The 12,740-nt window shown below is 50.6% G+C and overlaps 1 protein-coding gene across 1 annotated transcript in view; it reads right to left on the bottom strand.

The window, feature by feature from the left end:
- KLRG2 (killer cell lectin like receptor G2) overlaps positions 1-4,410 on the bottom strand; it is an 18,299-nt gene extending 13,889 nt beyond the window's left edge. Inside the window, exon 1 of the mRNA XM_077781051.1 lies at positions 4,374-4,410. Within this exon, the coding sequence (XP_077637177.1) occupies positions 4,374-4,377 (4 nt within the window). The 5' untranslated portion in view covers positions 4,378-4,410. The remainder of the gene's footprint in view (positions 1-4,373) is intronic.
- Positions 4,411-12,740: the final 8,330 nt, after the last annotated feature.

The raw sequence follows: 12,740 nt of genomic DNA, 5'->3' as shown, positions 1-12,740 counted from the left end.
CCCAGCTGAGACCTGAGGCTGCTGCGGCTCCGCGACCTGGCTCCCCAGCGGGTTCATGGAGAACTCGGCCTGGTCTCCTTCCGATGCCGCCTGGGCCCGCTCCATCACGCGAGCCAAGCAACCGAGAGACGCAGAGCGGAAAGCACCTGCGCCCAGGTACGGAGCTACCTGCCCCTCCCGGGTCTGGATTGGTCCAGCCTTTAAAATTGTTTTCAGACCACGCCCCCTCCTGTCCCCCCGCCCACCCCAAGTACCCCGCTGGGATTGGCTGTGGCTAGGACTGTTGGCCACGCCCCTTTAGGCTACCAGCGCCTCCCTCACCTGGCACCGGAATGGAGCGGGGCAGAGGACCCTAGCGGACGGGTAACCCAGAAGGACTGGGAACAGAGACAGAAGGAAGAACGCGGAGCCACGCCTGACTCCTCCCTCTTCTTTGTACCCAGTCCCACGGCCCTCTGCCATTGCGCTGACTTTGAGGGTTACAGCTTTGCGCTGAGAGTGGCTGGCCGGGCCTGTGAGAGATCCTGGGACTCCGAAAGATCATCGGTGCACAGGAAATTGGGCAGCGTGAGGAAAAGTAGCAGAGCAGGTTGTCCTGACAGTGTAGTGGGGGAAGGAGCACCACACCCGAGAGAGCTCCGCCACAGCAGAAGTCCCAGGGACTGCTACTCTGAAGGCCTGACTCCTACTGGCTTAACTCATTCAACACTGATGGATGAATGAGCATGAATGTGTGTTTTTCACGGAGAGAGAAGCCTGGTCCCCACGCAGCCTGGTGTGGCGCAATACAAGGTGCCCAAACCTGGCTAGTGATCTGAATACCATTTAAAAATACATATATTCCCAACTGGGCTCCACCCAGACTTACTGAATCTCCTAAGGGGATGATGCCACTTTTAACAAGTGCCCTCAGGTAAAACTGACAAATAAAAGCCACTCTGTTAAATCTGAATTTCAAAAAAACAAGAGTTAGGTTTTTAGCATAAGTATATCCCAAGCACTGTGTGTCCATTTAAAAATTATTCATTACCTGAAATTAAAATTTAATCTGCCTCCTATATTTTTATTTGCTAAATCTAGGCAACCTTACCCCAAGGACTTATACTGGATTGGTCTTAGGAGCAACATCTGGAAAGACCAGGGACTTGTTACTCCTAGGGGAGAGGGAAGGAAGGAGGATGTGGATGAGGGATGCTAGGAAGGGATGCTGCCCCCCTCCCCCAGGACAAGTAATTGAGAGAAAAGGTCCAGTGGAAAGAAAGTGCTATATGCAAAAGTTATGTTTACGGGCTCTTGAGTGGCTCAGAAGGTTAAGCATCCAACACTTGATTTTGGCTCAGGTCATGATCTCATGGTTCATGAGATCTAACCCTACAGCACAGAGCCTGCTTAGGATTCTCTCTCTCTCAAAATAAATAAACTTAAGAAAATATATATGTTATGTTTAATCCCTTCAAAAACCAAGACCATATATTTAATGTGGGGACATATCCATGCATGAAAATACATTTTAAAAGATGTGAAATGATATGCACCAACGTGGTAATAGTGGGTTCTGCTGTAGGTTGTTTGGGGAGACAGACTAGTAGACTTTAATCTTACCTATAATCTTTCTACTTTCTAAAAAGAGAATGTATGCATATTCTTGAATAAAAATCCATTTTTACAAAGATGGCATACTGTAAGGTTTTTTAGAGCTGAAGATTACTATAAAAATTAAACTAATGCAGATGTATATAAAATATTATTTTTGTAAAATTTTTAAATTTATTTTTAAGAGGGAGCAAGACAGAGTACTAGCAGCGGAGGGACAGAGAGAGAGAGAGAGAGACACTGAATCTGAAGAAGGCTCCAGACTCCGAGCTATCAGCACAAAGCTCAGAACCTGACGCGGGGCTTGAACTTGCGAATTGGGAGATCATGACCTGAGCTAAAGTCAGATGCTCAACAGACTGAGCCGCCAGGCACCCCAGAAGTGTATAAAATATAAAGGAAAGGTCTCTACCCTCTTTTTCCCCTCTCAGAGGTAGCCACTGTCCCTGCTGAGATTGGTTGCTTGTCCCAGTTTAGAGTGACCTGGGGTAAGAGAGGAGCACCCTGACTTTGCTTTGCTGTTTACACACCTTCTCCTGGAATGATGATTATCAAATAGCTTATAACCTCAAGCGTCTCTAATGTCCCAGGTGTTTGGGCTCAGAGTCAGTTAGGAAAACACAATGTGCTTCACATTTAGACACGCTCCCATGACCTTGTCGGAGATACCCCCCAGGCCTGGCTCCCCTGGCCACAGCCCACCCCACTGGACTGGGCTCCTGACTCAGAGGCACTCAAGGGCATCTAAATTCCATCTTGAATTCGAACCGTGGTTGGCACGGGCATCAACGGTGCCAGAGGTGGGGCCATCACCGGCTGCAAGAAGTACGAGCAGAAGGTGCAGTGGACTTAAGATGCGGTCATGGCCAGACCCTCCCACCTGNCTGCACCCGTTTACATTCCCACCAACAGTGTAGGAGGGGGCCCGTTTCTCCACATCCTCGCCAGCATCTCTTCTCCCGCCTGTCTTCTGTCTGCTCTCGTGGGCAGTCGCACTTTCATTTTGCAAACACTCACCAAGCAGGGTGCCGAGCCTGTGGGTAGACAGCTTTGGCACATTCAGGGGCAGTGGTGCCATGATGATCTCTTCCCCTTTAATCTCTCCCTTTCTACTGGTTCTTCCCCATCAGCTGTAAACATGAGCAGGTTGTAAAGGCCTCCTAGGACCCTATTTCCTCCTCAAGCTAACACTCTTTATTTCCTCCTTGCACGACCAGCCTTCCTTAACACTCACTTTCTCATTGCATCTCATCCCGAGCCCCCCTTAAACCACTGCAGTGTTTCCTCTCCCACGAGTCTGGGAGAAATTTTCCTGGCCAAGGGCACCACACATCACAACTCCAGCAGATTTCTTCAGTGCTTGCTTGCTCTCTCAGAAGTGCACACCTGTGGCTTTCCTGACACTGCACTCTGCTGGTTTTCTATCTGCTCCCAGAGGCTTCTAACTGTCCATTAGGTCACTGGCTCTCCAGCCCAGATCTTTCTCTGGATCTTGACCACACAGGTAAGCTATGGGTTGAATTTTGTCTCTGCAGCCTGCCCTGCCCCAAATTCATTTGTTAAAGTCTTAATCCCCAGAGCCCCAGAATGCGACCTCATTTGGAATTAGGGCAGTTACTGGGATGACGTCATATGACTAGTGTCCTTATATAAAAAGGGGAGATTTGGACACAAACACACACACAGGGAGAACGCCGTGTGAACATGAAGGCAGGGATCAGGGTGAAGTGCCTACGAGCCAGGGAAGGCCAAAGATTGCTCGCAAACCACCAAAGCTAGAAGATAGGCCTAGAACAACTTCTCTTCCCACAGACCTCAGGAGGAACCAGCCCTACCAATGCCTTGACCTTGAACTTCCTGCCTCCACAACTGTGAGAGAATGCGTTTTGTCCTCGAGCTTCTCAGCCTGTTACTTTGTTACCGCAGGCAGCCCCTGCAAACAGGTCACCCGTGGCTGCCTGCCCTGGGCCATGGGCAGGATGCAGGTGGTCTCTGGGCCCCACCCTTTGTCACCTCGAACAGCTGTGCCAATCAGATTCTCCCTCTCGGGAATCTGGCACTTGATCTGAGAGACCCAGGGCTGGGAGGTGTCACAGCTCCAGGAGGGCCGCTCCCACAAACTCCTCTTCAGGCCCCTGCAATTTCTCTGGTTTCACCCCTTCCTAAAGCTTGACTGTCCATTTCTGTGGATGTCATGTGACCCTGGAGTCTTTCCCCTACCTCCCTTTTTTTTAATCTCGAGTTAGCATGTATCATTTACCACTCTAACTGCAAGTAGCAGAAACCCCAATTCAACCAGCTGCGTTGGGCCCCGTGGGGCTCCCATGGGGTGAGGCCCAGGCTTTGGAGGAGTCTCCATTGCACCTTCAATGGCAGAGCCAAGAGCTTTGTCAACAGAAGGCCATTTACGGGACACCTGGGTGACCCATGGGTTAAGTGTCCAACTCTTGATTTCGGCTTAGGTCATGATATCATGGTTTGTGAGATCAAGCCGTGTCAGGNTGGGTGTTATATGGAAACCAACTTGACAATAAACTACTAAAATAAAATAAAATAACATCTTTTTCTGCTCACAATAGCAATACATGCTTGTGATACAAAATTTAAATATTATAGAAATACATGCTATAGAAAGTGATTTCATGACTCAGACATCTTTATGATTAACATTTCTTTCAATATAGAGTCTTCTGGATTTTTTTCTATGCCTACCTTACCTGCATTGTTATTATACGTATGTGTATTTTATTTCCAAAATGTTGCTCATACTAAATACATACCCATACAGGATTCATGTGAGCAGTCTCCTGCTGGTGGACATTTGAGTTGTTTCCATGTGGACAAGCAGTCCTGTTTGAGCAAAACCAGTGCAAAACCTACAGTTACAATTCAGTGGCATCCTGTGCATTGTTTGTAAAAATCAAACCGATGATATCTTCAGATAGCTTTGTTAAAATGGAACTGCTGAGCCAAAGGCTGGTCACAGTTTTGCATCTGATGGACAGTGTCAGCAGTCCCCAAATTCCTCATGAGAAGCTGAACAAACAGGGGATGAGGGGCCGTTCCCCATAGCCTCCCCAGCACTTGATATGATCGATTTTCTTAGTCTTTACCAATCTGAGGGGTGAAATTGTGAAATTTCAACTTGCATTTTTTAGTTATGGATGAACTTGAACTTGAAGAGGTTCATTCTTTACCTGTCTTACTGAGCAGTGTCCTTACCAGCCTCAGGGTCTGTGTGCAGGGCCTCTAAGGTCAGTTCCAGAGCATGGGCTGGTTCCCGGAAGTGGCTTAGGAGGCACTCTTGTCACTCCTACCTGTCCCCACACCGTGGCATCCACTGGCCCAGGGACAGTGATGGTATCTGACCTGTCTGAACAGACCCGAGAGTTGTAAAAGCATAAGCGAAAGCACGGCTCGCTTCTCCTAGGGAGGAAGCACACACAGCCACCCCAGGTTCCTGGCTGATGTCGCCCCCTCTGGCATCTGGAGCCCTGCCAGGGCTTGTGGACACCCAGAGGAGAGGGGGAGGGGTGGTTTCTGCATGGCCAGCTCCCTGGCACAGTCATCCTCAGCTCACATTCCACCTGCTCAGAGGCCCAGGGGCACCCAAGCCAGCGAGTGGCACTCCTGTCCCTTGCCTGGGGACGGTCTTCATAGCGCTTCGGGACGATCTCTGGCTCACAAGTTCACATATTTGTTTCATTGTTCAGTGTTTGTCTCTGGCCTTCTAGAAATCATTGCCATATCCCTGGAACAGTATCTGGCATGTTCATCTCTGGTTCTTGGCTGATGTCACCCCCAGTGGCTTAGTGAATATTATAAGTTTGTTTGAATGTTTATTTATTTTTGAGAGACAGACAGAGCATGAGCGAGGGAGGTGCAGAGAGACGAAACACAGAATCTGAAGCAGGCAAGTCCCTCCAGCCACACACTCACTCTGTGCCCCTGGCTTTGTCTCTCTGTTGCTCTCTGAAACCTCAGCCGTCAGTGGGGAGTGAAAGGCAGTCCTGTCTCTGCCTCAGTCAGTGGAGGACCCACCTGCAGCTAACCTGGGCAGGGGAGACACCAACGTGGCTCCCGTGGGGGAACGTAGGAGGCTTTCAGCCCCGTGTGCCGGTACAGCCGCAACAGGGATGGAGAAAACAGCGAGCTCATCCAGGGAGACTTGCAGAAGAGCAGGAAAACATCTCCCTGAGTCATCAGCTGCTTGCTTTCTGCAAGTCCGAACAGAGGCCCTCTCTTGCTGGGAGCGCCACCCCTGGAATGTGCTCCTGTAGAGAGCAGTGCATGCGTGCTGGATGGTGAGTAGCTAGTGTGTGTGTGTGTGTGTGCGTGTGCATGTGAATGTGCATGAGTGAGTGTGTGTGCGCACACAGAGACCCTGAGGCTGGTAAGGCTCCTGTGTTACGATTATTTTATAAGCAAGCAGACCCAGCTCTCTTGTGGATAACGGCCCCCACCTTCGCTGATCTGTATGTGTCTGGGACTCAGCACCTGGAAACGATCTGGATGCAGCAGGTGCGAGCCCCAGGGAACCAGGTGGAGAATGGACAGGGCAGGCACAGGGACCTGAGATCCCTCCCCTCACTTGTGTGTAAAAGACTCCACCAGGCTGGGACCGACCCCCGTCCCCAGCCAATGCCCTCGAGCACCTTGGTGAGGAGGCCCCAAGTGTGGCCTAGTGGGTCTCCAGCCTGCCAGCTATAGATTTTCTCAGCCTCTATCATTGGGTGAGCCACTTCCTTATAATATTACATGACATGTGTCACTCCTTATAATATATAGAAGGAACTGGCTCACCCAATGACAGAGGCTAAGAAATCCGCCGAGACCCCTCTTGGTTCTGTTTCTCTAAAGAACCCTGACTAACACAGCCTTTGTTGAGTGGCACATACTCCTCTTCCAGAACTGTGCCGCCCAGCGGCAGCCTCCACACACCCCGGTTCACCCCCTCCCGCCGTTTGGGAGCAGGCCTCCGGCGCTGTGGGGACACCTGTCTCCACCCTCCATCCTCCAGCCCTGGGCTGTTCTTTGGACTCAACCCAGACTCCTCCTCTATCCCAAGTCTCCTGTGTTATGATTTTTTTATAAGTCTAAGCTTTTAAAAATAAAACACTCAACTCTCCCCTGGGACTAGGAGCTCTTCCATGTTCAGGACAAAAAGTCCAAACGCCCCGGGAAGAGGAAAAGCAGAAGATCCCTCTCTTTTTGGGTAACGAGTCAGTAGGAGAACAAGATGGCTACCTCTGAACCGGACTATTCCTGCCCATCGGCTTGGCATCCTCTCTGCCGTCAGGGGCAGGCGTGACGGGGTGCTCTGCCCCAGGGGGCTGGGTCCTCACACACGTGAGAATCTAGGTTAGCGGGCAGCCCGAGGCCAAAGCACTTCACAGCCTGTGCTGCCGGCGTTCACCCTGCTTGAGAGCCCCTCTGCTGGACCCTGTGCCCGGGGCCCCAGGGGGTGACTCACTACAGAGAAGATGGGGGTTCACTTCAATCCCCCCTGGATCTAAAGGATGGGTCCCCCCAGGGAGGCTGGGCTGCTCCAGCATGGCCAGGTGCCAGGCTAGATGGTGGCGGCAGCCAGCAGGCAGCCCTGGGCTGCTCAGGAGGAAAGATCAGACCCGGGGCCTTGGCAACCCCAAGGCCAACATGGGGGTCCCTCTCCCCTGACTGTCCTGGGCCCAGAAACTGGGTCTTTCCGGAATTGACCTGGCTGCCTCTGCCTGTGAAAGGCACGGGCTCACCTGTCCAAGGCGTGCACCTACCTGTCCGTGGCACGGGGTCACCTGTCTGAGGCGTGGCTGCCTATCTGAAGCTTGGAGTTCCCTGCCCTCCTAGGCCCTGGTCCTTCCCAACCCCGTTCTGCTTCTGTGATGGCCCCTCTCAGCCGCCTCCAGCTGTCTCTTCGGTCCCCTCTGCTCACCTCAAGGTAAGTGGGCCTGCTTCCTGAAATCTGTCTCAGATACTGGAAGGGTCCTGAACCCTCAAGGGCTTCTCCCTGTGAGAGAAAGGAGGGTACTGCGTGAACACTGTGACTCCCCAGGGAACCCCACTCCCCTCACAAGGGAACAGCCCCAGAATTCAGGGGGTCTCCACATGCTGTCCCCACGTCATGGCCACTGCTGCCTGCAAGTCCCAATGCCAGCACACCTCACGGCCAGATCTTCCCTCAGGCCTTAATCCAACCCTGTGTCCCTTTTCTCTAGGGGCTCAGGAGGCTGATCCCCCCTCACCCACAGATCCAGCCACACCCCAGTTTCCCCAGTGACCCATGACTGTCAGCAGCAGCCCAGGGCCTGGACATTGCTTGACCACAGACATTTGTGCCAACCTCTCCTGCACCTGCTGAGACCCCCCTCAAGGCGTAGACTCTCCATGTCTGACCAAGTATGGCCCAGAAAGAGTTCGAAATCCCTTTCCTGCCCCAAAAGTGGGAGTTGCAAGGACCTTCCGTGGCCCAGGTTAACAACGCAGGTAATGCCCATGTCCTTTAATGGAGACCAGGAGCACTCGACCGATATGACACTGATGCTAACACTTCCGCCTAAGGTTTGGCCGGGGCGGGGGTGCCCCTAGGCCACACTGCTGGTGGTGGTGTGCAAATGCCTTCCAAACAGCGAGACCATGTGGGCAGACCATGTTCAGTCCTGCACAGTTAGGAGCATGACACGATTGCCTGTCAAACACAAGGAGAGGGAAGGCCAGAGAGAGTCGGTCATGGCGCGCAGCAAGGTTGAGATCTTCCCTGGGGCGCGGTACATGTGGGTCAAAATGACCCAAGCTTTCTAGAAGACACTGAAGTGAAAATGCAAGCAAGTAGAGGAAAAGCAGTTTCTCTCCCCAAAGTGAAGGCCAAATTCATCAGTTATGAAGAAGTGATGTCTGACGGGGATGCTACTGAAGATCTCTGGCTGTGAAGGGACACTATTAAAGAAAATATGTTAAACCGTTTGTGAAAATTTCCCATTTTATTTCTGTAAAACTTGATATCTGGTTGTCCTTTATATAATGCAGGCAGAACTTTCCCTACTGTGTACCATGAATATTACTCATTACATGTAGATACATACATATAAAATCCATATATGTAATAGGGTAGAGTAGTGGAGGAGGGTCAGATAAATGGGAGCATGACTGAGAGAGAGAGAGTATTGAACCAGTTTCTGTCCTAATTCTAAACATGTGAGTCCTTTGGCCAAGTAGAAGTTGTCTGCCACTGAGCTCTAGCCAACATGAACAAAAACCCTCCAGAGAAGCAAACTTCTGGCGGAAGGGCCTTACATCCCTAACAATCTTGGGACCAAGTCCATGGGCCCCATCAAGGTCCCCTCCTCCATAAGAGAATAGACACTTCTATTAGCAGGGACCCATCAGAGGCCCCAGGCCACAGGGGACCACATCATATGCCAATTCGTGGCCACAGGGACAGAGCCTGTACATTCCAAATTATAAATTCATATATATAACCCCAACAGGAAGTTCAAGGTCCAAACTGGGAGATCACCCATTGTCAAGCTCACTTTGTTAACAATTTTAAAGTTCATGATGAACTTCTACACATTAGAAGAAAATTGAATTTACTATTTTACCATAAGGATGTGTGAGGTTTACTAGGTTTGTATACAGGCTTCCTCTGAGAGTCTAAGGAAAGCTGGGAACCTTTCTCCTGTGTAGTAAAATACACAGCTTGCCGTTCTGTTTTACAGGGGTCACAGATTCCCTGAAGGCCACCTATGAGCAGAAACGTAAAGACCTCTGGTCTATTGGGTGAAGCTCTCACCAGTGGCTTATTGATTCCACCACATCTTTGCCCGTCAAGTTTTCACAGGCCACCAGGGTGCTGTTCTCCGCCTGTCTCATCAGAGCCCCAAACTGGGATTATGGATGACTTCAGATGCGACAGATTTAAATAACTCAAATACCATGATGCAGACAGCAGGAGAGCCACTCTGGCCACAGGGCTTGAGAATTAAACACTGATTTTCAACCAGAATGATAACATTTCTGCAAGCAAAGCATATCAACTGAAACAGGCATTAAGTTACTATGAACCTGAAGGGGATTCACAATGATAAGTAAGAAAACTTATGAGGGGCGCCTGGTGGCTCAGAAGGTTAAGCATCCAACTTCGGCTCAGGTCATGATCTCGAGGTTCACGAGCTTGAGCCTCATTTCAGGCTCTGCACTCTCTCTCCCTCTCTCTCTGTACCTCATTGGATTCTCTCTCTCTCCCTCTCTCTCTCTGCCCCTCGCTCACTTGTGCTCTCTCTCAAAGATAAATAAATTAAATAAATAAATAAATAAATGTTAAAAAGAAAAAAGGAAAGAAAAATTATGATTTGGGGCACCTGGGTGGCTCATTCAGTTAGGCATCCAACTTTGGCTCAGGTCATGACCTCACAGTTCATGAGTTCGAGCCCCACGTCAGGCTCTCTGCTGTCAGCATAGAGCCCACTTTGGATCCTCTATCTCCCTCTCTCTCTGCCCCTCCTCTGCTCACACACACTCTCTCTCTCTCAAAAATAAATAAAAACATTAAAAAAGGAGGGACAGCGCCCTGCAAGGTCCACGACCTCACTCAGGCCAGGTCTGCCAGGCCTTGTACAGGCTCACATTTCTCTGGCTACTGAGGCAGCTCATGGTCGTTCCAGCTATTGAAACCTCCCTTTCCTTTGTGGTCTCGGAACATGTAAGTAAGAGACCCTCTGACTTGTTTGTCTGTCTTAGAGATTTCATTGTTACCTGGGGATAAGACGCAATCCTGATACAAACCTGATGCAGAGAGAAACACTTTCTTACAGCTATTTTTTAAATGTTTATTTATTTTTGAGAGAGACAGAGAGAGCGCGAGCACAAGCAGGGGAGGGGCAGAGAGAGAGGGAGAGACAGAATTCGAAGCAGGCTCCAGGCTCTGAGCTGTCAGCACAGAGCCTGACGCAGGGCTCAAACTCACGAACCGTGAGATCATGACCTGAGCTGAAGTCGGACCCTTAACTGACTGAGCCACCCAGGCGCCCCTTGCTTGTGGCTTTGGTGAGCTGAGCTTCCCCTTCCCTCCAACATCCCATTTCCTGTCACCATGGCAGTGGGTAGAAGATGAGGGTCTCAGTGCCATCCATCTTGTTTGGGGTTCTTAACGTTAGTGGTCGAATTGTGTCCTCTCAAGCTCCTATGTTGAAACCTCAACCTCAAGCATCTCAGAACATGACCTTCTTTGGAGACAGGGTCACCGCAGATGTAATTAGTTAAGGTGAGGTCGTTAGGGTGGCCCTAATCCAGTATAACTGCGTAAGTACAAAAGGGGAGATCTGGACACAGACATGCATCCAGGGAGAACACCGTGCGAGCACAAAGACAGACCGGGGCCATATGTCCGCAGGCCAATAACCGCCAAAGATCACCAGCGAAGCCCTGGGAGCTGCGAGTCGGGAGCAGGTTCTCCCTGATGGCCCTCAGGAGGGGTCAATCCTGCTGACCCACTGCTCTTGGATTTTTAGACTCCGAAGTCTGTGGTCTACACCACCAAGTTTGTAGGACTTTCTCACAGCAAATGACTACATGCACCTGGGTCTCCGGTAGGCTGTGAGGAAACAGCTCACCCATTTCAAACATCAAAAAGTGCTTCACCGCTCAGGTTTCATAGACCAGATGGATGAAACATAAATCTGTCTTTGGACTCACCTTAATCTCCGTCCACTGGGACTGCAGTGACCTTTCAGTCCAGAGGTGCGTCTTTGCGCGTGAAGTATTCTGGGCATAAGAGAAAGGAAGCCTGGCTTAAGGAACCAGAGCAACAGAATGGGGCAAATACATGTTTTCTGCCTGAAAAACCTTATCAAACGCCAACCACTGATGTCATTTCCCAGCAGTGCCCCAGAGAGACCACAAACCCCAGAAAAGGTGTGCCCCTCCGGCCAATCCACCGTGCGCCTCCAAGGTAGTTTCCACTTGTGGGAGAATACCGTGGAGTTGTGGCCCACACCAACCAAAGAATCCTGGCCTGGGGCTCCATGCAGGAGTCTTTTCCCCAAAGTCAGTCCCCTAAATCCCTAAGGACTACAGGCTGCTCCTATCTGTGCCTGAGAAGGAAAAGGGGACCCCTGTGGGCAGGCTCACGGAGAGCAGGTAAATTTGAAGACTGTTTCCCTTCTTCTTGGGAGACACAGCCCCTGTGAGGCTGCATGGCTTTGTGCTCAATCAAGTGCTGAATTCCAGCTCCCAGGGTCCCACCCCTAACCAGTGCCCTTGTGCAGTGAGCAACCTGCACACACATACATGGCAGCTCTGACGGCTCTCTCTGTCCCCAGTTTGCAGCTGCTCCTATTAATGACCACATCCCATATGGGTAAGGCTACTGTCCTGTTGCCCAAGAATGGCAGGGAAGGTCCAAAGCTGTGGATAAGAGATACTAAATACCCTATATTCTAAATCCAAGGAACCCCTGCAGTCAGACTAAGCCCACCTGCAGGGTTATTGAGTGGTGTCTTGAGAACTTTCTTTCCCTCCCAATATAAGCGCACAGAGGAAAGGACGTTGTCAACCTTGGGGAATAGAGTGCCTCTAGAGAGAAGCTGTTCCCTTAAAGGGGTGAGTGCTTTTGTGACAGCTTTTGTAACAGGTCTTAAGCATTACCTTGCTTCAAGCTTATGCACACTTTGCTTGCTGACCTAAGTCCCTTCGTCTGTAGCAGAACTAACTTTCTTTGAGATTTGCAGACCACTGGCCTTGAGGAGTGAAGGACCAGACTTTTCCAGAAGAGAAGTCCTGACCACTTTTAAAAACAGCTGCCGCAGATGCCAGCAAGTCTGGTCAGGATCATGCCAACCATACAGGACTAACCACTGGGCACCTGCTTCTCCTGCGCGCAGCCCCCTTCTCTCCCCTCCTTTCCCTTCCACTCTAAAACCCTCAGGCTTCTCCAGGACAGAGACTATGGTCTTTGACACATTAGTCCACCATCTACCCAGTTGTTGGCTTACTGAATAAAGCAACCCTTCCTTTCCCGCCACCACTTGTCTCTGAGTACTGATTTTTTTTGTCTGAGGAGTGATTTTTCCAGCGATGAGAAGCCCAGCCTCCACTGGGAAGCGGTTCTCTGTCCAGTAGCACGTTCCCTCCATGAAGCCACGCTGGGGGGGGGG

Source organism: Crocuta crocuta, unplaced genomic scaffold (genome assembly GCF_008692635.1).
Source record: "Crocuta crocuta isolate KB4526 unplaced genomic scaffold, BGI_CrCroc_1.0 scaffold228, whole genome shotgun sequence".
Lineage (NCBI taxonomy): Eukaryota > Metazoa > Chordata > Mammalia > Carnivora > Hyaenidae > Crocuta > Crocuta crocuta.
Note: the sequence above shows the minus strand (reverse complement) of the source record. Positions and strands in the feature narration are given on the sequence as shown.